General features: G+C 48.0%; 1 protein-coding gene across 6 annotated transcripts in view; it reads left to right on the top strand.

The window, feature by feature from the left end:
• LOC119458732 (tRNA:m(4)X modification enzyme TRM13 homolog) overlaps window positions 1–25,029 on the top strand; it is a 306,204-nt gene that overhangs the window by 201,588 nt on the left and 79,587 nt on the right. For all 6 annotated transcript variants that reach the window (XM_037720598.2, XM_037720596.2, XM_049671406.1 and 3 more), the window contains one exon: window positions 23,900–23,985. In XM_037720598.2, the coding sequence (XP_037576526.1) occupies window positions 23,900–23,985 (86 nt within the window). The remainder of the gene's footprint in view (window positions 1–23,899; window positions 23,986–25,029) is intronic.

Raw genomic sequence — 25,029 nt, 5'->3', positions numbered from 1 at the left:
GATTTTGCCCGTACCGTCAAGCCAGTCTTAGAGGATTTCCTATGAATGCACCATGCCCCCGAAACGGCGAAAGACCATCCGACATCAAGGAGTACTTATGTATGCGTCAGAGCTTCAGCACACCTCTCCATCACCAACCTCGATCACCATACCCTATGCGTTACTGATCGCCAAGCCCACGTGCCTCTTCAAGCACGGCTAGGCATCGTTCGCCTAGCCCGAAGCCGGAAAACTGAAGTTAGCTACCTGTGGAGGCGGGGCCGCTAACAATCAGACATGCGAAGATCCTCCACCGTGGTACCAGGGTGACATCGACGATTGGTTCCAGGTAAAGAAGTGCAGCAATGAGAAAATAGCTTCGGACCTGCCTTTGCTTAGTGATGGGTATGAGCTGAATGCGTTAATTGATACTGGGGTGGATTATTCGGAGAGAAGTTATGAACTGGCGAAGAAGCTAAAAAAAGGTTTTGACAGAGTGGAATGGACCTCAGACATGCACTGCAGGTGGTCACCTTATTATGCCCCTCGGTAGGTGCACCGCAAGAGTTCGGATGCGAGGATTCACATACGTTGGTGAATTCGTAGTACTTTCAAAATGCTCGAGAGATGTTATATTTGGAATAGATTTTCTGAAGGCTAAAGGTGCCATCATCAACTTACAAAAGTCAAGCGTATCATTCTCGACCGAACAAGCTATAACCTGTTTTCAATTCAATTTCAATTCAATTTATTTTGAACATCAGAAGACAATGATGTTGTGCGCAGTGAACAAAAAGCCGCAAAATTGGGCTTGAAAGCGTCCACTCACCATCACATTTGACAGACGGCACTACAACAGTGCAACATACCAAAAAGAAGAAAACAATGTACATATGACAATATTAAACAATCGAAGAAGTACATAAAAAATGAACTCATGACGCAATATGTTGAGTAGCGTGCACTGATAAGCAAACAATTTAATTAACTAGGCATATTACAAGATCTACAAAAATCTACAGTTATAGTACATGTGAAAAAACAGGATCTCAAAATAACAAGACCAATATAGTCCATACGCATCAGAAGTTATTTATTTAGAAGACGTGGTAACTGCATGCACAATCTTTGATCACCATAGTGGGTTCTGCAACGAGGAATGTCCCACATTCCGTGAAATCGAGTGTCATGTGTATTTTGGTTGTATGTCAAACAGGCAATAGGCTGGAGCGAATTGTATTTTTTCCTCAGTTCCGTTTCGTAGTGATTAATCAGTGTACGCTCATAAAGGTTGGGAAGTGAAACTGAATGCAACTCTCTGAATAGAGGCTCAGAACGGCTTTCGTATGAACCATTCGCGATCACTCGAACAGCCTTTTTTGGTACTGGGTAATTTTTTAATGTTACAAACAGTTGTGGTACCCCATACTAGGTAGCAGTAACTTAAAACTGACCTAAATAGAGAGTTATAGATAAGAAGCTTCACACTTGCTGGGACTGAATAACGTAGTTTAGAAAGTGTACCGGCAACTCGAGATAACTTAGTTGCTGTAGCCTCTATGGGAGGGTCCCATGACATATGCTCTTCAAAAAGAACACCTAACTGTAGGCACTAGTTCCACATATAAATTTTCAAACTTCAGCGCAACTTCTTTATCAATTTTACGATTTTTGGGCCTAAAAAGAACAGCTTTTGTCTTGGCAGTATTTACTATGAGGCAATTAGCAGTAGACCAGACTGATAATATCATAGGTACGTCGTTTGCTTTATGAAGTGCATCACTTGGGTTCCTTGTTGTAACTAGAATAGTACTGTCATCAGCGTAGATAACAAACTTAGCGCAGTTATCAATGTTAACGAGGTCATTAATATATGAGCAAAACAATAGAGGTCCCAGCATGCTTCCTTGGGGCACTCCTGATGTTAAAGCTCTTAAATCAGATGTATAGTTATTAACCATTACTTTCTGCTGGCGGTAATGAAGGTAAGATCAGATTAATTCTAAAAATACACCACGGAAGCCATAGTGCCTGAGCTTTTCGATTAAAGTGACATGGTTAATAAGGTCGAATGCCTTTGAGTAATCAACGAAGGTACCCTATGCACACTCCTCGCATTCGAAGGCGTCGAGTATTATTTCCTTTTGTGTGAAAAGAGCATGCTCTATCGAAAGACCTTTTTGAAAGCCAAGCTGCGGTGGTATTATTATGTTATGCTTATTAAGAAAAGAAGTCATACGAACATGAATTAATTTTTCTAAACCTTTCGAAAATACTCGCAAAATGGATATAGGTCTGTAGTGGGCAAGCAGGTTCTTATCTCCGCCTTTGTGCAAAAGTACGACCTTAGCAACTTGTAACCCCTTAGGAAAAACTCCGTGAGCGAGGATAGAATTGAAAATGTATTCCAGTACAGGGGCAATTATGTCAATGACGTATTTAATTGGACGGATTTGAATTCCATCAACGTCACAGCAGTTACTGTTATTTATGGATCTAAATAGACTAATTATTTCGTCTACAGACGTCGGAAACAGGAAAGCACTTTCCTTCTGCCAGTGACCCAGGAATTGTGCGTACTTTGGGTCATGTGCCCTTTGTGTTAGGGACACGAAATAATTATTAAAAGTATTTGCTAAGTCCACGTCTGAAATTGTATTACCATCTATGCTAATCTCTGTTAATGTATTCGCCTCGTTTCCGCGGCGCCCGAGGAACCTATTCAGTCGCTTCCGGGCTAGGTCCGTTTTTTTTCATTACCTCGTAGTTAAACAGGTTGTTTAAATATTTTCGTTTTTCACTTTGTAAAAGGCTGTTGACTTTATTTCTTTGTACTTTAAAATTTTTAAGAGATTCCGTGCTCTTAGTAGTTATGAAGACCTTGAATAATTTATTTTTCTTGCGTATTTCTTTCATGCACTTCTTAGTTATCCATGGTTTTTTGCTGTTGCGGTAAGGTTTTAGAGTTCTGTATAAAAAACATTTATCATAGACAGACTTGAATATACAAAAGAAAAAATCTTAAGCTACTTCAGGCTCTTTGATGCCATAAGCAATCAATTGTCAATAGTTCCCTACGGAAAGCATTAAGGCTATATTCACTAATATCGCTTACAACTACGTCGGTACTGTCTTTGTTCACAGTTGTGCATGTAACATGATTGGCGATCAGAAATATGGGCAGGTGATCACTAATATATGTGCGCTTACTACACCTGAAAAGATACCTGAATCATCAAGGTTTGTGACAAAGAGGTCAAATAAAGTACATGAGTTAATAAAAAATCTTGTAGGTAAATTTATTACATTTGAGAAACCATTTATATCCAGGGTTCTGCTCAGTTCCCTAGCATGCGCAGAAACTTTAGTAAGTCGATATTCAGGTCGCCTGCCAGAACCAATTTGAAGCCATTGTCGTTAACCCAACTTAGGTAATCGTCAAGGAAAGAAATAAAACACTGAACACTTCCCGCTGGGGGCTGATAAAGAACACCAAAAAAATATCATTACATTGTACACTCAACAATTCATAATCATCTGTATTGCAGTTATAAGGCTCTATGACACAGCAAGTTAGTTTATTTTTCACCATTAGCACCACGCCGCCTCCTAAACGTGAAGAACGGTTTAAGAAGTAGGATGTGTAACCTGAGGGCCTAAGAACATGAGAATCATTCCTATACCATGTTTCTGTCATTGTGAAAACATCAGGCTCAAAATCAAATTCAGCAATCACAGCAAGAATATTATCTTCCTTATTTCGTGCAGACTGCGCATTGAGGTGAATGAAAGTAAGTTTTTCTAGATTGTCAGCATGCAGCGCGCGAACTTCACTTGGCGTGAGATAAATTTTATTCATAGTGCGTATGCAATAACAGTCACGTAGATAGTGGACCCATCAGATAAAATTCCTACTTAATCTTCTCTAGATCAGTGACATGCGCTATGCGCAGCGCGCGTGAGGATTCTGTCTGCCTGGCGAAAACTTTTCCATCCTTCGTCCATGCAAAGCGCCAGTTTTTTTCCTTTTTTTATTGCGATGGTTAGACCGAGCAATTTCTTAAGTTCTGGGCATATATGTTCGTTGATGAACACGGGAGAAGACTGAGTGAATACAATGTCTTTGCTAGACAAGTGTGCTTTCTTTGCCTTGTTCAAGACTTCATCTCGCTTTGCACGGCATACAAACTGAACCACGATGTTCGATTGCAATTTTTCCCTCGTTGGCACTCTGTGACATGCCTCCACGTCACCCTTTGTAATTGGCTCATTTATAGCTTTCCAATTTTATCCAAAATTTCGGGCACACTCTCGGTGTCAGTAACTGGAATGCCTTTGATTTCAAGGTTCCTGTTCCTAGAGTATTGCTCTAGTTGCAGAATCCTTTCGTCCATTTCAAACATTCGTTTTTTCAGCATGTCAAGTGTCGTACAAAAATCATATTGATACCCAAAAATCAGTTTCCAACATGTAAAACGATGAAATGCCAGGGTTTGAATGCAGTGCACAGTTGCTGCAGCGGCTGCCGAAAGAGCGGCGACCCCAGATTCTTCTTATATGCCACGTTGCTCCTAGCGGCATGCGAGAGAGGCATTCTCAGCGCGAATTTCGGAATTTTCTTTTCGGATAGCCTTCCCTTCAGCGGTTAAGTCTTCAAAACCCTTGCCGAAAAATTCTAAGCTGTCTTTCATTTCTCGATTTTCCTTCCAGAATTCTCTTTCCAACGAAGCCCGCATTTCTTTAAGGTCTTGACGCACATCTTTATGTGACCTTGATAACTCAGGATTCATGCTGATGATTACGAAAACAACAGCAACAAGCACTTTCTTTGCAGCAGCAGAAAAAAAAGGTCATACAAAAATGATATTGATACCCAAAAATCAGTTTCCAACCTGTAAAACGATGAAATGCCAGGGTTTGAATGCAGTGCACAGTTGCTGCAGCGGCTGCCAAAAGAGCGGCGATCCCAGATTCTTCTTATATGCCACGTTGCTCCTAGCGGCAGTTTGCGGTAGATCAGCGACGCAAATTGTCCAGAAGGCAGATTATCCATGGCCAATTCAGGTGATACTGATAGCTGAACTCGGAAACGCAGACACTGGCCGGCAGGCAATCTGTAAAACGATGAAATGCCAGGGTTTGAATGCAGTGCACAGTTGCTGCAGCGGCTGCCAAAAGAGCGGCGATCCCAGATTCTTCTTATATGCCACGTTGCTCCTAGCGGCAGTTTGCGGTAGATCAGCGACGCAAATCGTCCAGAAGGCAGATTATCCATGGCCAATTCAGGTGATACTGATAGCTGAACTCGGAAACGCAGACACTGGCCGGCAGGCAATCTGTAAAACGATGAAATGCCAGGGTTTGAATGCAGTGCACAGTTGCTGCAGCGGCTGCCAAAAGAGCGGCGATCCCAGATTCTTCTTATATGCCACGTTGTTCCTAGCGGGAGTTTGCGGTAGATCAGCGACGCAAATCGTCCAGAAGGCAGATTATCCATGGCCAATTCAGGTGATACTGATAGCTGAACTCGGAAACGCAGACACTGGCCGGCAGGCAATCTGTAAAACGATGAAATGCCAGGGTTTGAATGCAGTGCACAGTTGCTGCAGCGGCTGCCAAAAGAGCGGCGATCCCAGATTCTTCTTATATGCCACGTTGCTCCTAGCGGCAGTTTGCAGTAGATCAGCGATGCAAATCGTCTAGAAGGCAGATTATCCATGGCCAATTCAGGTGATACTGATAGCTGAACTCTCTTCTTATATGCCACGTTGCTCCTAGCGGCAGTTTGCGGTAGATCAGCGACGCAAATTGTCCAGAAGGCAGATTATCCATGGCCAATTCAGGTGATACTGATAGCTGAACTCGGAAACGCAGACACTGGCCGGCAGGCAATCTGTAAAACGATGAAATGCCAGGGTTTGAATGCAGTGCACAGTTGCTGCAGCGGCTGCCAAAAGAGCGGCGATCCCAGATTCTTCTTATATGCCACGTTGCTCCTAGCGGCAGTTTGCGGTAGATCAGCGACGCAAATCGTCCAGAAGGCAGATTATCCATGGCCAATTCAGGTGATACTGATAGCTGAACTCGGAAACGCAGACACTGGCCGGCAGGCAATCTGTAAAACGATGAAATGCCAGGGTTTGAATGCAGTGCACAGTTGCTGCAGCGGCTGCCAAAAGAGCGGCGATCCCAGATTCTTCTTATATGCCACGTTGTTCCTAGCGGGAGTTTGCGGTAGATCAGCGACGCAAATCGTCCAGAAGGCAGATTATCCATGGCCAATTCAGGTGATACTGATAGCTGAACTCGGAAACGCAGACACTGGCCGGCAGGCAATCTGTAAAACGATGAAATGCCAGGGTTTGAATGCAGTGCACAGTTGCTGCAGCGGCTGCCAAAAGAGCGGCGATCCCAGATTCTTCTTATATGCCACGTTGCTCCTAGCGGCAGTTTGCAGTAGATCAGCGATGCAAATCGTCTAGAAGGCAGATTATCCATGGCCAATTCAGGTGATACTGATAGCTGAACTCTGAAACGCAGACACTGGCCGGCAGGCAATCTGTAAAACGATGAAATGCCAGGGTTTGAATGCAGTGCACAGTTGCTGCAGCGGCTGCCAAAAGAGCGACGATCCCAGATTCTTCTTATATGCCACGTTGCTCCTAGCGGCAGTTTGCGGTAGATCAGCGACGCAAATCGTCCAGAAGGCAGATTATCCATGGCCAATTTAGGTGATACTGATAGCTGAACTCGGAAACGCAGACACTGGCCGGCAGGCAATCTGTAAAACGATGAAATGCCAGGGTTTGAATGCAGTGCACAGTTGCTGCAGCGGCTGCCAAAAGAGCGGCGATCCCAGATTCTTCTTATATGCCACGTTGCTCCTAGCGGCAGTTTGCGGTAGATCAGCGACGCAAATCGTCCAGCATTCAGATTATCCATGGCCAATTCAGGTGATACTGATAGCTGAACTCGGAAACGCAGACACTGGCCGGCAGGCAATCTGTAAAATGATGAAATGCCAGGGTTTGAATGCAGTGCACAGTTGCTGCAGTGACTGCCAAAAAGTCCTGGGAAGAATCAGGAGGACCATAAATCACTCCACTGCGAGTCGTCGATGACGATGTAACTGTACCGCCAGGCCACTGTACCGCCACTTTCGCATAAATGCATGTTCTGCAAGCATGGCTGTATAGCCTAGTGGTTACGACGCTCGCCTTGGGACTGTGGGTATGCGGGTTCGAATCCCGCCTCGGCAAGAAAGTTTATTTTCTTTTGGTTCTTCCTTCATTGCTGATGATGATAGTTTTTTGATACGAACCCTAAATTACGGCTTTGCTCCTAAAGGTTGTTCCGAATAGCCTCTCCGGAGACCTTAATCAAACACGGATCGTGGTGCGTTCTGTGTACTACGCAAACAGCAGTGGTGCATGCAATGTGACGGTTAACATCAACTCACCACTCTCGTATTGCGCTAATTGTTGAAGTTGAACATTTGCCATCAACATCACCGCTAAATTTTGTCAATCAAAGCAAACGGCACAGACAGCTTTGCTTACACCAATTCCCACAGTTCGTGGGATCCGCATTATTTTCAAACTTGCTAGTTATTGCCCCATATTTAATAGCAATTCATAGCACATGAACGACTTAATAAACCTCGCAACCTCCTGCATCTACGTCAACTTATGTGTACATATGAGGCACACATGAACACATTGCCACATTCTTAGTGACCCAAGTTGTTCTGACGGTTGGTTTCAAACTCTCTTCTCTCAGCACAGCTGGCCAATGCGGTATGCAATACACTATGGACTACTCAGGGACCCAGGTAAAAATGGTTGGAAAAAAGCATACATTGCCCCAAGAAAATGCGTGAAGCACTCCAAGAATGCTAATGCATTAAAAAAATTATGCAGATCCAACGTACATCTTAGAATCCATGTGAAGCAACGCTTTTGTGAATGGGTAATCAAATGCTCATTTCATTCCTGTGTTTTTGGCATAAGGAAAACTCTGGAGGTGTTAGCACTTTGCGTAAGCGTTCACGGAGATCAGCGCTCATGATACAAATATGTGCACCGGTGTCGATAAGGGCAGTAGCGGGTAGGCCATCCACTTCTGCGGCAAGTTGGTTCTCGTGCGTGGGCAAGGTTAAAAGAGGCTTTGCAGGTCGTGGGTCCAATGCAGCGTCACCTCCGGGAGCTGCATTGTTCAGTTTTCCTGGGAAGAGCGGCCAGAGGGGTGCGGCGATGAATAGCGGCGGGGCAGAGGGGACCAGGAACGACGATAGTGCGGAGAAGGTGAACGGCTGGAGCTGTGGGTTGGTACAGGAGCGTCTCGGAGCGGTGAGTTGTTACGAGCGGGAAACTGCAGGGGCCGATTGTCGTCGCGGCGAATGTCAAAAAATGAGCGAGGGGTGGAAGGTTGGCGATACCGGCAGTGACGAAAAATGTCCAACGCCATGGCAATGAAATCATATGGGCTTATCGTCCTGGGTTCTCAATTGGGCCGGATCACGATAGCTGCATAACGTTGCTGTATTTCTTTAAGGCGGATAAACAGAACTGACCCGAGGGGGAGGCAGGGATGGAACAGGCTGGAGTCCTGCGTTAGCCAGCTCTTCCCTCACGACGGCTTGGATTAAAGAGACTGTCGGTTGGGAATCGTCGGAAGGGCGTGCGAAATAGGATGGTGGCGACGCCGCCTCAATTTCACGACGCAGGATGCAGACAAGGCTATCGGTGGTCTGTTGCTGATTGGGCGACTGAACATCCGCACAGGACAATGTGGCGGCCGTGTTTGGAAGCCGCATGAATTGTTGGGCGATGTGGCTGTAACGTGTCGTAGCTTTAGTAATACGGCTGATTACGACCGATTGTGTCGAGAACGCACACGGGTTTATTTGTGCTACATCGCAGCCATCTTGGAAGGTCCCTTGCTGTCTGCCAGGGTTGCCTTCCTACATTCCAAAAAGTGCTATGCATGGACACTACATCATCCCCTCAGGGAAGGAAAATTCAGTTTTATTCAAACACATAGTAGAAAAAGAAAAATGCAATTTTGTTCATACATAGTCTTTCAGGCGCTCAGGTCGTTGCCTGGTTCGTTGGGGGTACCGCTGTGAGGTGTTCTTGGGAGTTGCTGGTAGAGCTTTGCTTGAAGTAGCTGTGCTCTGGTTTTGAGGGTCAGTGTTACTTGGCACAGCTGCATCGTCCAGATCTGGCATGTCAGTCTGGTCCTGGTGTCGTCCCATTTGAACTGTGCTCGCATCTTTGAAGAAGCTCGAGTTGCGACAAATCGACACTCCATCTCTGGATGCTATGATTTTGGAGCCAGTGACTTTGGTGATTGTGTATGGATGGGGGTCATAGTAAGACGAGAACTTGTTTGACCTGTCTTGTTTGCAGAGGACTTGTTGTCCAACATGCAGCTGGTTGTGACAGGTGTGTCTGCGAGAGTTGACGTACTGCTTGTTGTATGCTTTTCTTTGGGTGTCATTCTGTCTCGCCTCAGAGTGAGCTGAGTTCTGAGTATCAGCAGCAAGTGTCGGTAGAAGATTCCTCATGGGTCTCCCAAATAGAAGTTCAAACGGAGACTTTCCTGTGGAACCATGGGGTGTGGACCTGTAAGCCAGCAGGAACGACTGAAGCTTATTGGTCCAGTCCAAGTGCTGGCTGACACGACTTGCTAGTATTGACTTCTTGAGGGTGCTCATGAATCGTTTGGCTTCCCCGTTAGCCTCTGACCACCGTGGAGTGATGCAGTGATGCTTGAATCCGAGCTCGCTAGCAAACTCTGCAAAACCCTCACTCTGAAAGGGTGGGCCATTGTCTGACTTTATAATTTCTGGTCAGCCGAACTGAGCGAATATAGTGCACAGTTGCTTGATGACTGTAGACGCTGCAAGAGGGTGTAAGATGCTAACGACTGGGTACTTGGAGAAATCATCCACAACTGCCATGGCATACTTGCCATCAGGGAAAGGGCCAGCAAAATCTAACGACAGTTCTGTCCACGGGCCTCGAGGAAGCTCCTGAATTGGCAAAGGGTCTCGATGGTCTACCGATGTGTTAGCTAGGCATGCCAGGCAGCTCTTAACTGTCTGGTCCACTAGAGAGTCTATCCCTGGGAACCACACCTTCTCATGCAACAGCTGTTTTGTCTTGACAATGCCTTGGTGGCCTCGATGCGCAAGGTGCACAGCCTTTGTGTGAAGTTGTGCTGGCAGTACTATCCGCGTGCCTCTTCACACAAGGCCTTCTTTGGAGACTGACAGTTCTGTCGCAACGCGAGAGAAAGGCTGTAGAGTTGTGCTCTTCCAATGTTTGCCTTTCTGGGGTTGCTTTAGGGCTTGGTTGAGCGAGTTGATCACCGGGTTAGCTAACGTCGCTTCGGTTACCTCCTTTATGGTCATGGCACGAGGTAGGCTGAGAGACACGATGAAGTTCACATACTGTTCAACGACAGACTCCATGTGCCGAAACGGTTCCGGGGAGTTTACTGGATGGCGGGACAAGTAGTCAGATGGGCTTGGACCACTAGTGTGTTGCACTTCAAAAGTGTATTGTTGAATTCGAAGTGCCAAACGCTCTAGCCGTGCTGAAGGCAGGGAGCGGGGGTTGCTGAGAATACTGACCAATGGCTTGTCCGTCAGTAGGTGGAATGCTGTCTCATACAGGTAGATGTGAAAGTGCTCAATTCCCCATACTACAGCCAGCATTTCCCTTTCAATTTGAGAGTAGCGTGCCTCCACAGGAGAAAGGGCACGACTCCCATATGCTACCACCCTGGTTTCGCTTCCGGATGTCTGCGTGAGAATGGCACCTAGGCCATGAGGAGCAGCATATAGAATGAGTGTGATGTCTTTTCCTGGGTTGAAGTAGGCAAGAGCTGTGGCCTCGGAAAGCTTTCTCTTCATTTCGTCCAGGGCATCTTGCTGTATGTCTGTCCAACACCAGTCCTCTCCTTTGGCTGTGAGTTGCCTGAGTGGTTGGGTGAGGTGGGCCAGGTTCGGTATGAACCGACCACAGTAGTTAACAAGACCAAGGAGAGATTTCACTTCACTGGCACTGGTGGGTGGTGAGGCACCGATTACTGCAGACACCTTAGTGGGGTCTGGTTGCACACCTTTGCTTGAGAACACATGCCCAAAAAAGGTAAGTTCTTGTTGGTAGAATTTGCATTTCTTGACATTCAACGTGAGGCCACTTGCAAGTAGACATTCCAGTGTTGCCTTCAAAGCTTCATCATGCTCTTTCTCAGTCTTTCCATACACCAATATGTCATCGCTTACGTTGGGGATGTTGGTTAGAACCTGACGGATGGTGTCCTGCAACACTTCGGCTGCTGAGTTGATTCCGAAGTTGAGTCTCTTGTATCGGAAGAGTCCATCATGTGTAGAGAATGTGGTGATCACACAAGATGATGCATCAAGTTCTAGTTGGTGGTATCCATCTTTCAGATTGAGTTTAGAGAATAAGATGGATTCATTCAAAGCAACAAGGATGTCGTCCACTGTCGGTGTGACATCTCTCTCACACTGGATGGCTTGGTTAGCACAGCGCATGTCGACACACATTCGAATATGCTCGGGGTCATGTGGTTTCGGTACTGCCATGATTGGAGATACCCAGGGGGTTGGTCCTTCAGTCTTTTCAATTATGCTGAGGGACTGTAGCCTTTCAAGCTCTTCTTCCAGTGGCTTTCGCATGGAGAAGGTGATACGTCTGTGAGGTTGTGCTACTGGTTGAACAAGGGGGTCAACATGGAGGTGTACTTAGAAGTCCTTTATACAGCCCACTCCCTTGAAAAGGTCTGGGTAGGCCACTCTCGGATCCAGTCTGTTTGGCACCTCTCCCACACTGTACGTGATCTGGACTAGTCCTAGACAGGAAGCTGCAGAGAAACGAAGTAGTGGGGTACAGTCTCCAGACACAACATAGAGAGTTTCATGGCTGCTGCTCTCCTCGTAGGTGATGAGAGCGTCAAACTTTCCGAGTAGCAGTAAAGGAGAATTTGCGCCATCAGCAAATACTTTCTTGGACGTCTTGGACAGCATTTCCGACTCAAGCGATTTTTTAAGCTATTCGAACTGATGACAGACACTGTAGCGCCAATGTCAATGGTAAAACGGACGGTCTCACCATCGAGTTTGATATCCACCTGGGGAGAGGCCGTGATTGCGTGACAGTGAGAGGAATTCATGAAAACGTATTCGTCACTGTCAGGGCTGCGTAACTGTCAGGGCACTGTCAGGGTGCTCGACCTCTTCAAACAACCTGCCTTGTTTGAGAATTCCTTGCAAGTCGAGGTCATGCTGCATGGCATACCGGCGTAGACGTGTTCACAGCTGTAGACAGTAGGATTTGATTCTTGATTTCGGTGTTGGCATCGGCGAAAGCACAGTGCTTAAAGAGCTCTCGTAGTCTGGCATAGAACGCGTCGAGTGATTCGTTTTCCATTTGCTTGGCTTGACGGAAGCGGTAAATCTCGAAGGTAGTGTTCACTCGGGGTGCGAAATAGCCATCGAGCTTCTTGCATGCTGCGGTGTAGAGAGGCGTTGCGCTGCTGGAGCCATCGGTGCTTGAAACGGTAGACGCAGTTGCGGCTGCGGGAGGATCAGGTACCGAACAGTAAATGTCATAAACTTCTTCACCAACGTAGTGTAGTAGTAGCCCTATTGCAAAAACCAGCGTCTTCCAGTGCCTTCCAGTGTGAAACCAGCACGTTTTTTGACACTGGGTGGCACTGGGGACGCTGGTGCACGCAGGGAGTCACTGCGACACTAGTGAGATCACTGGAGAAGTGCTGGGTCACACTGGACGAGACACTGGTTTCATTGCTATGACGCTGGGGCGCACTGGTGTGCGCTGGCTCATACTGGAGACTGCGCTGGTTTCGTTTGTGCCGCACTGCTGGAGTATAGGCGCTGTTAATATTAAATGCTTGATACAATTTTATGGTCATCTCCTGTCCAGAAAACAGACTCCTGTCCTAAATATAGCGCTATAAGTTGGGGTCATAAATGTCTATTTCATGTCGGCGGTGTTGCAGCTTGGAATAAAGGTGCGGGATGCTAGCCCATGCATATATGCGACACTTGAGATCACTTTCGCTTTGTACATTTCCCTTTTGACTGTGTGGATGGCTGTATTCGTGAACGAAATTACGCAAACGCAGATAACGCCTCGTTTTCTAGTAGTTTGTACGCAATCGATGACTGCGAGTTGTCGCAGTGTTGTACAGTCGACACGAAACCGAGCAGCCGTTCAGACGCGTTCGAACGGACCTCAGAAAGCCTGCCACTGATTGATATTATCGCACCGCCAACAAAGCTGCGGTGATTCGTGCGCTTCCACTTTCCCTGCTGTACTAAAAATAATAGGTAAAAGGTTCTGAATCTCAAATACAAACATTTTCGCATCCGTCCGGTACCCACACCGAGATCGTTCGCTTCAACCGAAGGTTAAGCCTACTGTACGTACCCGCCGAGTTCGTCTACACTCTATCGGCCCGTCTGGGCTGAGGAATCAACAAGTCTAACGAGGATAAATCACTTTGTAGTTCACCTTTCCCATCGGTGTTTTTAAACAGACCATTCTTTCGTGTGTACAGTGTCAGCATAACAAGCGATGAGCGCCGATATAACATTATAAACATACCTATCGCCGAAGGCTGTCAGCCGCATAAACCGACCGCTTCTCTTACGGAGATATGTGCCTAAACATGCGTGTCGATTGAAAAGCATTGTCGAGTTATGGAAATGTTGCATTACCTTTGCGCGAAGAATAAGAAACGGCTGTCAAAATCGGCAGTAACGGCCCGTACAACATTCCGGTTCGACGGTTCATTTAAGGCTTTTTTCGTTGTTAATATACCAATCGCAAAAGCAAATCAGTGTTGCAGCACTTCCAGGCATACTATGCAATACGGACAACAACTTTTTCGTTCTGATAGAGGCGTAAGTTTTAGTTGAAGGCGATATCGCATCTACCATGTCTGTGCGAGACGTCTGTGCAAAGCTGCAACTGTGTCTGCGCGTTAACATGGAAAAATATTGTTACGGGAAGGAAGAAGCATACTGTATTTAGAGATGGGTTTTAATGGCTGCGCAGAGAAGCGAAAACCCAGAATCTTCTTTGTCGTCTCCCAGGGCACCAACCATGTCCTCTTCTTTCCACATTACGCACTGTGGCATTACCCCCGTCGGAAGAAGCACCTTACTGGTGCGACTCACTGGTTCCAGAAAGGAACGGTTTGAGGCGGCTGACGTGGATGACGTCAGATAGAGGTGAAGGCACGGTAGCATCCAGTGGAGACACTTCATATGTGACAGGCGTCACCTCGGACTGGCGGAGGATGCGATAAGGGCCATAGTATCGCAAAAGGAGTTTCTCTGAAAGACCGACACGTCGAGATGGAGACCAAACTAGCACAAGAGCACCTGGTTCGTATTTGACGTCGCGGTGGCGTTGATCGTAATGGCACTTCTAACGTGACTGTGAAGCAGAAAGACGAAGACGGGCAATCTGGCGTGCCTGGGTCGCTGTGGTTATGACATCACGAGCGTACTCTGTCGGCGAGTTGAGTGTGGTCGAAAGAAGAGTCTCGATAGGCAAGGTCGGTTCACGGCCATATAGAAGGTAGAAGGGCGAATAACTAGCTGTCTTGTGGTGCGAGGAATTGTACGCAAACGTGACAAATGGTAAAGCAGTGTCCCAGTCGAGATGATCGGAAGAAACATACATCGCGAGCATGTCAGTTATTCTCCGGTTCAGGCGTTCATTAAGACCGTTAATTTGAGGATGGTAGGCTGTAGTAAGCTTGTGTTTAGTAGCACAGGATCGAGGTAAGTCGTCGATGACTTTGGCAAGAAAGTATCGCCCGCGATCAGTGAGAAGTTGACGAGGTGCGCCGTGGTGTAAGATAACGTCGTGAAGCTAGAAGTCAGCGACGTCTGTAGCGCAACTGGTTGGAAGGGCTCTTGTAATGGCAAAGCGGGTGGTATAGTCCGTAGTGACGGCAATCCACTTATTTCCGTCGTTTGATATAGAGAATGGTCCGAGAAGATCAATGCCAACGCAAAAAAAGGGTCGGTCGGTATATCCAGAGGCTGCAGCAGACCAGCGAGATGTACAGCTGGTCGTTTTCGGCGTTGACACGACTCGCACGCGGCGACATAGCGACGGACGGAGCGGTTGAGACGGGGCCAGAAAAATCATCGCCGAATTCGGTCATAGGTCCGAGAGACGCCAAGGTGTCCAGCAGTGGGAATGTCGTGCAGTTGCTGGAGTACAGTCTGCTGAAGATGAGACGGAATAACGATTAGCAGCTCGGGCCCGTCTGGGTGCATGTTGCGGCGATACAGGGTTTCATTTTGTAGTACGAACATGTGAAGGGATGGTTCAGACGGGTCAGATAGCAGGCGTTCGATAAGCTGCCGTAACGAGTCATCGCGTCGTTGTTCAGCCCCAATGTCTTTCAAGGCGGAAAGCCAGAGAACGCAGATCGGTGCGGCATCCACTAAATCGTTCGGTGCATCGACGGGGTAACGAGACAGGCAGTCGGCGTCCTGATGTAAACGACCCGACTTGTAGACTACAGTGTATGTGTATTCCTGAAGGCGTAGGGCCCAGCGACCGAGGCGTCCGGTGGGATCCTTGAGGGAAGAAAGCCAACAAAGGGCGTGGTGATCGGTTGTAACCGTAAATGGTCGACCATATATGTAAGGTCGAAACTTGCCCACAGCCCAAACCAGGGCGAGACATTCCCGCTCAGTAATCGAATAATTGCGCTCAGACGGGGAGAGGAGGTGGCTGGCATAGACGATAACGCGGTTGTGCCCACGTTGGCGTTGGGCTAAAATTGTGCCGATGCCGTATCCACTGGTGTCAGTGCAAATTTCTGTCGGAGCGGAGGCGTCAAAATGGGCGAGAACAGGAGGTGTGGTGAGTAGCGTGATGAGGCGCGAGAAAGAAGTCGCTTGTTCACAGCCCCAGCAGAAAGGAACGTCTTTCTTGCGGAGGTCAGTCAGGGGACGAGCAACATGCGCGAAATTTTGCACAAACCGGCGGAAGTAAGAGCAAAGACCGATAAAGCTGCAAACATCTTTGGCAGAAGTCGGTACAGGGAAATTCAGCACTGCACGAACTTTAGCGGGATCGGGGCGAATGCCTGACGAATCGACAAGATGTCTGAGCTTGGTTATTTGGCAGTGACCGAAGTGGCACTTGGACGAGTTGAGCTGCAGGCCAGCAGCGCGAAAAACAGAAAGCACAGATGAAAGTCGTTCAAGATGGGCCGCAAAAGTTGGAGAGAATACGATGACGTCATCCAAGTAACACAAGCAGATGGACCATTTCAATCCACGCAAGAGCATGTCCATCATACGTTCAAAGGTCGCCGGGGCATTGCACAAGCCGAAAGGCATTACCCTAAACTGATAGAAGCCGTCCGGTGTAACGAATGCGGTCTTCTCACGGTCCATTTCATCCACAACAATTTGCCAATATCCGGAGCGAAGGTCTATTGATGAAAAATAAGTGGCACCGTGAAGACAGTCCAGAGCATCGTCGATCCGTGGAAGCGGGTAAACATCTTTCTTGGTGATCTGGTTTAGATGACGATAGTCCACGCAGAATCGCCAGCTCTTGTCCTTCTTTTTGACGAGCACAACAGAGGAAGCCCACGGACTGGAAGAGTGTTCAATAATCCCTTTGGCAAGCATTTTGTCAACTTCGCTCTGGATAACTTGTCACTCAGAGGGCGACACCCGATATGGGCGTCGGCGAACAGGTGCTGCATTGCCGGTATTTATACAATGCTTCACAACCGTAGTTTGACCCAAAGAGCGATCGCTCAGGTTGAAAATGTCGGCAAAGGACTCGAGGAGGTCATGGTGCTCTGCGGCGGATTGGGGGTCGAGGTCCGGCGCAATAATTTTTGCAATGTCATCGGCCGGGGCAGATGCAGAAGGCGCAGAACGAGCACTGGTCGAAGATGTCGCAACAGATAGAGCTGAAATATAGCACTCGTTGGACGGTGACAACGTGGCAAGCGACATCCCTCGAGGAAGTACCTGAGGGCACTGGCCGAAATTGAGGATGGGAAGACAAGTCTGATTGGCCGCTACAGAAATGATGGTGTGTGGGAAGGAGACATTGTGGGAAAGCAGGACTGAAGTCGCGGGAGTGAGGACATAGTCTCCGTCAGGAACAGGTGGAGAGGCGAAAACGGTGATGCAGGTTGCTGCTTGGGGAAGGAGACGAATAAAATCCGCAGAACAAATCTGATTTGGGGCTTGAGCAGGAAGGTCAATGGAAGGGGGTAGGTCAAGTTGGACCACACCGGCTGAACAGTCAATCAGAGCAGAATGGGCGGTCAAAAAGTCGAGGCCGAGGATCACATCGGGGGGGCAGCGTTCAAGCACACTAAACAAAACGGACGTGTGGCGGCCGGCGACACTGACACGTGCAGCACACATTCCGAGCACAGCCGGAGTTCCGCCGTCGGTGACCTGTAGCAGTCGAGTCGGAGCAGGAGTAAGGACTTTCTTCAGGCGCGTTCGAAGGTCAGCACTCATGATGGAAACTTGCGCTCCAGTGTCAGTGAGTGCTGTAACAGGCAAACCCTCCACATCCACGTCCAAAAGGTTCCGATCAGTAGGCAGGGTCAACAGAGGAATTTCAGGTCGGGGTGCTAGAGCAGCGTCATCTCCCGGAGCTGCCCCAGTCAGTTTCCCGTCGGAGAGCGGCGACGGTAAGCAGGGGACGGGGAACGACGCAGCTGGGGTGAACGGGAGCGGCTACTGTGCGGTGATGATGAGTGGTTAGTCGTAGTGACTCGAGCGTTGTCAGGTGCATCTTCGAACTCGGTGGGGGGCGCAGGCGGGCGAGGATTCAGTGGGAAGCGGCGGTAGGTGGGAAAGCTTGGTCGAAAAGGGCCGGCCAGGAACTTCGGCAGTGGCGAGAGATGTGGCCCACACGTCCACAATAGAAGCAGATGGGTCGATCATCGTGTATGCGCCATTTGGCCGGGTTGCGATAGCTCGGGTAAGGACTGCACTGGTTCCGGTGAACAGGGGCAGAGGCAGCAGACGAAGCGAAGTCAGGACGGTTGGTGGAGCAGATGGATTGCAGACCTACATTGGAAAGTTCTTGGCGAACGACCGATTGAATCACGGACACGAGCGGCCGGGAATCGTCAAAGCACTGCGTCACTTGTGTGGCAGGAGACGCTGCTTCAATTTCTCGCCAGACTATACGTACGACGTTCTCGGAGGGAGTGGGCTCACGTGGAAGACACAGGTCTTCACACGTCGATGAAGCAGCGGTGTTCAGTAGACGCGTGAACTGCTGAACTATGCGGCGACTTTTCGCTTCTTCAAAGCGGCGACATTCGTTAATGATCTCGTTGACTGTTGTGATGTTCTTATACACGAGAAGGTTAAACGCGTCGTCTCCTATGCCTTTTAAAACGTGACTGACCTTGTCTGCCTCTGTCATGTTCTTATCCATCCACCTTGTGGCAAAGAGCCAAGACGTCCTGGATGTACGCCACGTAAGATTCAGTGGACGTCTGTGCACGGGTCTCAAGGTCCTTCTGAGCAGTACGTTGGCGGCCAATGGGCTCGCCGAACAAATCACGAAGCTTCTGTTTGCATTGCTCCCAACTGGTAATCTCTTCTTCATGTGTCTCGAACCAGACTCGTGCCGTTTTTTTGAGGTAGTATATTACATTGGCCAGCATAAGCGTGTTATCCCACCTGTTGTTGGCGCAGACCCGTTCGTAATTTGCCAACCAGTCATCAACGTCAACGTTGTCAATCCCAGAAAACATGCCAGGGTCGCGGGGCTTAGGATGACCGTCGGTGGCGTCGACGGGGCCGCGGTTGAAGACTCCCCTTCGGATGACCTGGCGGCCAGGTTACGTCCGCTGCGGAGCTCCGTCTTGCGCAAGTGATTACCCCGCACCTTCACCAATAATGTTACGGGAAGGAAGAAGCGTACTGGTATTTACAGATGGGTTTTAATGGCTGCGCAGAGAAGCGAAAACTCAGAATCTTCTTTGTCGTCTCCCAGGGCACCAACCATGTCCTCTTCTTTCCACATTACGCACTGTGACAATATGAACAGGTAACCATGGATCGGCGTGGCGTAGTGGTAAGATACTGGAATTGGAATCTGTAGGGCGGAGGTTCGAATCCTCGCCGATTTTTCTTGTTTTACTTTTTTATTTTCTCTTATTGCATTACAATGTTCTCTGTTTCTTTCTTTATTCGAAAAAATATATAAGGTAGCCAGGCACCACGTATTTCTTGCTCTAGAGCTGCATTTCGCACCAGTACCCCGCGCCCAGCGCCTCCCAGTATGCCACGCCTTGCCAGCGTCCCAGTATCCAGCGCGCGACACTGGGCCCATAATCAGGCATGGCACTGGGCACTGGATACTGGGTTTTGCAATAGGGAGGGCCGTCTTCCGGGCGATGGCTGTGATGCCGCAGGCTACAATGAAGTTTTCGAAGAGTTTCACCCACTTCGAAGAAAGGAAACGAGGGAAGCATGCTGTGCGCGATACCGCAAAGTAGAAGTTCAGTCGATGTGTGCTGATATCTTCGTTCCGTTTAAAATAGTTGCTTGGCAGCCTTCACGTTCCTTAGACGCATCCTCGTCGCCATTGTAACGTGTCGTAGTTTTAGTAATACGACTGATTACGACCGATTGTGTTGAGAAGGCACATGGCTTTATTTCTGCTACATCGCAGCCATCTTGGAAGCTCCCTTGCTGTCTACCAGGGTTGCCTTCCTACATTCCAAAAAGTGCTATGCATGGACACTACAGCGGCGACTCTTCAGTGCATCAAAACGCCGGCATTCCTTGATCTGGGATCCCAAGACAACCCGGAGCTGCCCGAAGTATGCAAAATCGAACGCCGGGACAGCGCTGGCCGCGGGATGAATGTAAACAAGCAACCAACATGGCAGCGACCGGCGTGGGCGGCGCACGCGTGGCGTAGTCGGCCCATTTCTGCGTTGCCACCGTGAAAATATACAGGTGTATTCGGGAAAACACTTTTGCGAGGGTTCGCGCGACTGGGCATCTCACTTTGCACAGCGTATACAACAAACGGCCTGCGACGAGTCCGATGCCAAGACTCAAAATCGCAAGTAAATAATCGCGCAAAAGCGATCGCTCGAGGATGCCTCGAGGAGGTCGGCCACCGGCGACATTTGAAGTCATTTGACAAGACACGAAAAAGCGGGTAGGTCATTACACGTAAAATTTCGTGCCGATCGACATGCTTGAATTCGATTTCAGGAAGTTTGTTTCGGTTGATAGTGCTCCTTTCAATTCTGCTCCTGTGCTGAAGGAGCTGGGGGCTGCGACTGGCGCATGAAAATTCACGCCACCTGTGACCAACGAAAAGCTTTATCATGAGAGCAATAATTAACCTAATATACGTGTGGCCACGTTGTGGCAGGCGCAAGTTGGAATACGCTAGCGCAAGACAGGGGTAATTGGAGATCGCAGGGAGAGGCCTTCGTCCTGCAGTGGACATAAAATATAGGCTGATGATGATGATGATGACGTGTGGCCACTACTAATCTCAGTGCATTCCTTTAACATCAACAGCAGTTTCGAGCTGCCACCCAAGCATACGACGGATAGATGGAGCGAACGTCGGCTAGCTGCGACGCCTTCGCTATATAACTGCAGAAAAAATATATCGCGGCATATACGCGAGCGGTGTGAAGAGGGATACCACTAGAGAAAGATGAACCGAAAAGGCACCGCGATGTGCGTCTACAACTTCGCGAACAACTTGCGCGGAACACGATGAAAATACCATGCAAGCATAATCGACAGCGCCCATGGTTACAGCGCCGCGCGCGCTGTTTACGGCGGGGAAGAAGAATTCACGGCATACACACACACACACACACAAAAGAAAGCTTCAAATGGTTCGCCGCCGCTCGTATGGCACCGCCTCGCAAGGCGGAACGGTGCGTTAGAACCCTAGTAAGATAACGCTAGAAGCAACACAATCAGCGATCCACGCACCACGCCGACGAGTACACGAGACGAAGTCCGAAACCACAACAACCGGGGCAGCGCACGCTAGTGTTCAACGCAAGCCAGGAGCGAGGTGAAAGTCCTCAAGCGCCCGCGCTGCCATGCGCGCTGCAATCCGTCGAATCCCCACAAAGATGGCGGCGAGCGCTCATCGCCTCTTTTTGTCGTCTGCTAGCCAGAGAACTTCCAGAGAGCAGCCAGAACAAAATCATCCTGGCAGGTTCTGGCAGCCTGCGCGTAGCCGGAACCGTCCAGCCCAAGTAAAACGAACGCTCGGCGGAAGTGCGTCACGCGGTAGGCGGAGCAACCCGAGAAAAACGAAGGCCCGCTGGCTGGCTCTGGCAGCCCGCGGGTAGCCAGAAGTGGAAAATCGAAGAAGCCCAATATGGCAATGGTTTGACTTTTACGCATGAACTGCCATCTAATGGTTCGTTGCAGTTTTTAGATCTTAAGTTACAGATCGGCTTGCAACATATCTTCTGGCATTACGCACCAAGAGCACAGAAAGAGCTTCTTCCATATGATTCTGCGCATTCGAAGATAGTTAAGAGGGCGATTGCAAATTCGTGCCTGGAATCTGCTCTCACAAAGTCTTGCCCGCATGCAATGAATGACAGCTTCTACAATCAGATTAACAGGCTGAATTCAGCCGGCTTCCCCTGCTGGGTCATCACAGCTGTGGCTTAGAAACTTCTTAAGAAGTTAAAACAAGAAAAACGTCGCAGCAGCACTGAGCGCCTGCTCTGAAAGAAGACCACAGTTGTGCCATATATGCACAAAGTTGCCCACAACATAAAAAAAGTGGCAAACAGACATGGCGTCCCGGTGGTTTTTTCCGTGCCAAAAAAGCTGTCTGGGTTATGCCCGAGGATCAGCGGAGGAGTTCGGCAGAGCGGTTGCGGAATGAAACATGCCGAGCCGTACGTGAAATGTGCCGCGGGCGGCGTTTACCAAATCTTGCTCAACTGTGGACGGGTGTATCTGGGCCAAACAGGGCGTTGTGTGAATGAACACGCGGGGGAGCATGCTTTGTCAATTCGAAAAAGAGAAGGAGCGCACTTGCCCGCTCATTGCATTGCATGGAAAGGATGTGAGCCTATGTTTTATAGCATTAAGATTTTGGGCAGGAGTAATGACAAAACAGCACGTGAGCTTTTTAGAAGCTTTTTATATCAAGAACAAAAGGTGATGCTTTTGTAAGTGACACTTCGGTTACCTTGTATAACGCGGAAACCAATTTTCTGCGCAGCTTCTGTTGAATTTGAGGGGGGCTTGATTTGCAAACACCCCCTCCCCCCCAATTTTCTCCCCCTTCCTCTTTTTGTGGCATGTGTTAAAGCTGCCTATATATTGCAGCCTCTACACAAATAAACCCAGTTCATAGTTTGCGCTCTATCCGTTTACGTCTTCTTTTTTCCTGTGTTTGTCCGTGTGTATGAGCAACGCTTCCCGATACAGCTATGCACGAACTCGCCCAGCAAGAAGTTCTTCTAAACTTCCCAAGGAGCCGTCAGTGCCCTTCAAATGTGTTCATAAAATATTTCTTAGTTCTGCTTTGAGAAAATGCGATTTGTGTCGTCCTTGTTTAAAAAAATTTCCCACTATGTTCATGTATGCCTCCTGTACGCCTTGATTATGCAATACCTCCATGACTGCTGGTATCTCTACTGAATTCAACAAATAATTGAGGACCTTAACAAAAAAAGTGCTAGAGGGAGCTTGAAGAATAATATGCAGAAGACAAAGGTAATGTTCAATAGCCTGGCAAGGAAACAGTCATATGATCATCAGGCAGCCTCTAGAGTCTGCATAGGAGTACGGTTATCTAGGCCAATTACTCACAGGGTACTCTGACCACGAGAAGGAAATTCACAGAATAAAAATGTGTTGTAGTGCATACGGCAGGCATTACCAAATCCTGACTGGTAGCTTACCACTGTCGTTGAAAAGAAAAGTGTACAATCATTCCATTCTACCGGTGCTAACGCAGGGGGCAGAAACTTGGAGGTTAACAAAGAAGCTTGAGAACAAGTTAAGGACTATGCAACGAGCAATGGAATGTTAGCGTAACGTTAAGTGGCAGGAAGAGAGTGGTGTAGATCAGAGAGCAAATGGTGATAGCCGAGTTGACGTTAAGAGAAAGGAATGGAGCTGGGCAGGTCATTGAATGTGTAGGGTAGATAACCAGTGGACCATCGGAAGTGCAGAAGAAGCAAGTGCAGTTGAGGACGGCAGAAAATTAGGTGGGATGATGGAATTGGGAACCTTGCAGGTGTGAGTTTGAATCAGCTAACGCGAGGCAGGGGTAATTGGAGATTGCAGGGAGAGGCCTTCTTTCTGCAGTGGACATAAAAAATAAGCTGATGATGATAACGTTTAAAAAATGGCACATGAAGCATTGATAGTGGTACCAAAGTATTGGACAACTACACTATGTAAGGTTCGTAGTTATCAGCCATATGCAGTAAACATTTGCTACTAATTGAAATAAGTGTGATGTCGCATGCAGAGGCAAACATGAACCGATCTGATTATCGGTCATAATGCTGTCGCCATGAAGAGCGGCAGCAAGTGAATTCCCCTTTGTGCTCACTGCAACGTGCACTAGGCATGTGAGAACCTAGGCTTGTTGCACCCACCGCACCTCCAAGGTGGAGCGCACACAGCAGCGCCATGCAGCCAGTCTAGATGCTCGCCCCCTTGTGCACACCCGATCATGCTGCACGTGGCTTGCCACGGGGCACGCTCATCTTTTAGTCTCGTTGTGTAGAACAAATGAGTTTCTTGTGCAAACAGGCACGAAACTCAGTTTTGTGTTATTTTCTCTGGGCTCATTTGTGCTTGCAGGCCGCCTATCCTACTGGCTTGCCAAGATTCTGGCTAAGGACAACTGCCACTTCCTTCTGGTTGACAGGGCAGCCTCTCGCCACAAGGTTAGCTCGGCATGTGCAAGTATTGCAAGCATTGCTTTTCTTTGAGAACATTTATATTATAACATATACATTGCTTTTCTTTTTGATGGCAACATTTTTTCACTGGATTGCAGCTGTTATTCATTTGTTCCTTGGCATGCATGGTGTGAGGTAGTTCATTAAATATTGATGCTGATACTGTACCGAAGGAGGCTTGTCTAATGAGCTTGCAGATACGGTTGGGGTTGCAAATTATCGAATGTTCACCAGCCCTCTGGAATGTACGATGATACATGTATAAAACAAAGTTTACCCGCAAGATCACATACCAAAGAATGTACTTGTCATTATCGTTGTTTGTAGAGTGTTACAGGTTTTTCTTGACACAAGTTGCATCAAGAAAGAATGGGATTGGAGACTCACAGTTTTGGCAGTGTCTTCTGTTTTACTACAATGTAGCCATATAATGTAGCTATATACAATGTAGCCTGGATATAAGACAAAAAGTTAGGCCACACATCAGTATAGTAATATAAGGTGAAAAAATCAGCACAAGCATCCAGGACAGCCACAATGAAGAGATGAGACGAGCACTGGCACTGATTAACAAGTGCTTTATTCTTCTTATGATAACCCATATATCCTTAATCACTCATGCACACGCATAACAAATCACACAAATATGCATGCGACACCAAAGACAGAATGGCAAGGGAGATCACAGAAGCTGGGCAGATTTTCGTACACACTCAGCCATGTGCGTTAGTGTTACCTCTGTAGCACTCACGGATAAAGAAATAGGCTTTCTGAACTGTTAAACTTGCAGTCTCTATAGACACATCTGTTATGAAAGGTTATCGTTGTCCCTGTTTGCCCTGTATGACCACACCTTGTGGTGTGTTTGACTGCATGTGCGTGAATCACTGCTTTCCTACACAGCTTTCCAATAAACATCAGTTGTAAGTGAGCGCCTGTCCTGTCAAGTCTTTCTTGACCCTTGCTGATAAACTGCTCATACTTTTGCGATATGTTGCACCAACTGGCCCAGCAGACTACTAACCAGAA

Source organism: Dermacentor silvarum, chromosome 7, assembly GCF_013339745.2.
Source record: "Dermacentor silvarum isolate Dsil-2018 chromosome 7, BIME_Dsil_1.4, whole genome shotgun sequence".
NCBI lineage: Eukaryota > Metazoa > Arthropoda > Arachnida > Ixodida > Ixodidae > Dermacentor > Dermacentor silvarum.
This window is presented reverse-complemented; position numbering and strand designations above follow the sequence as displayed.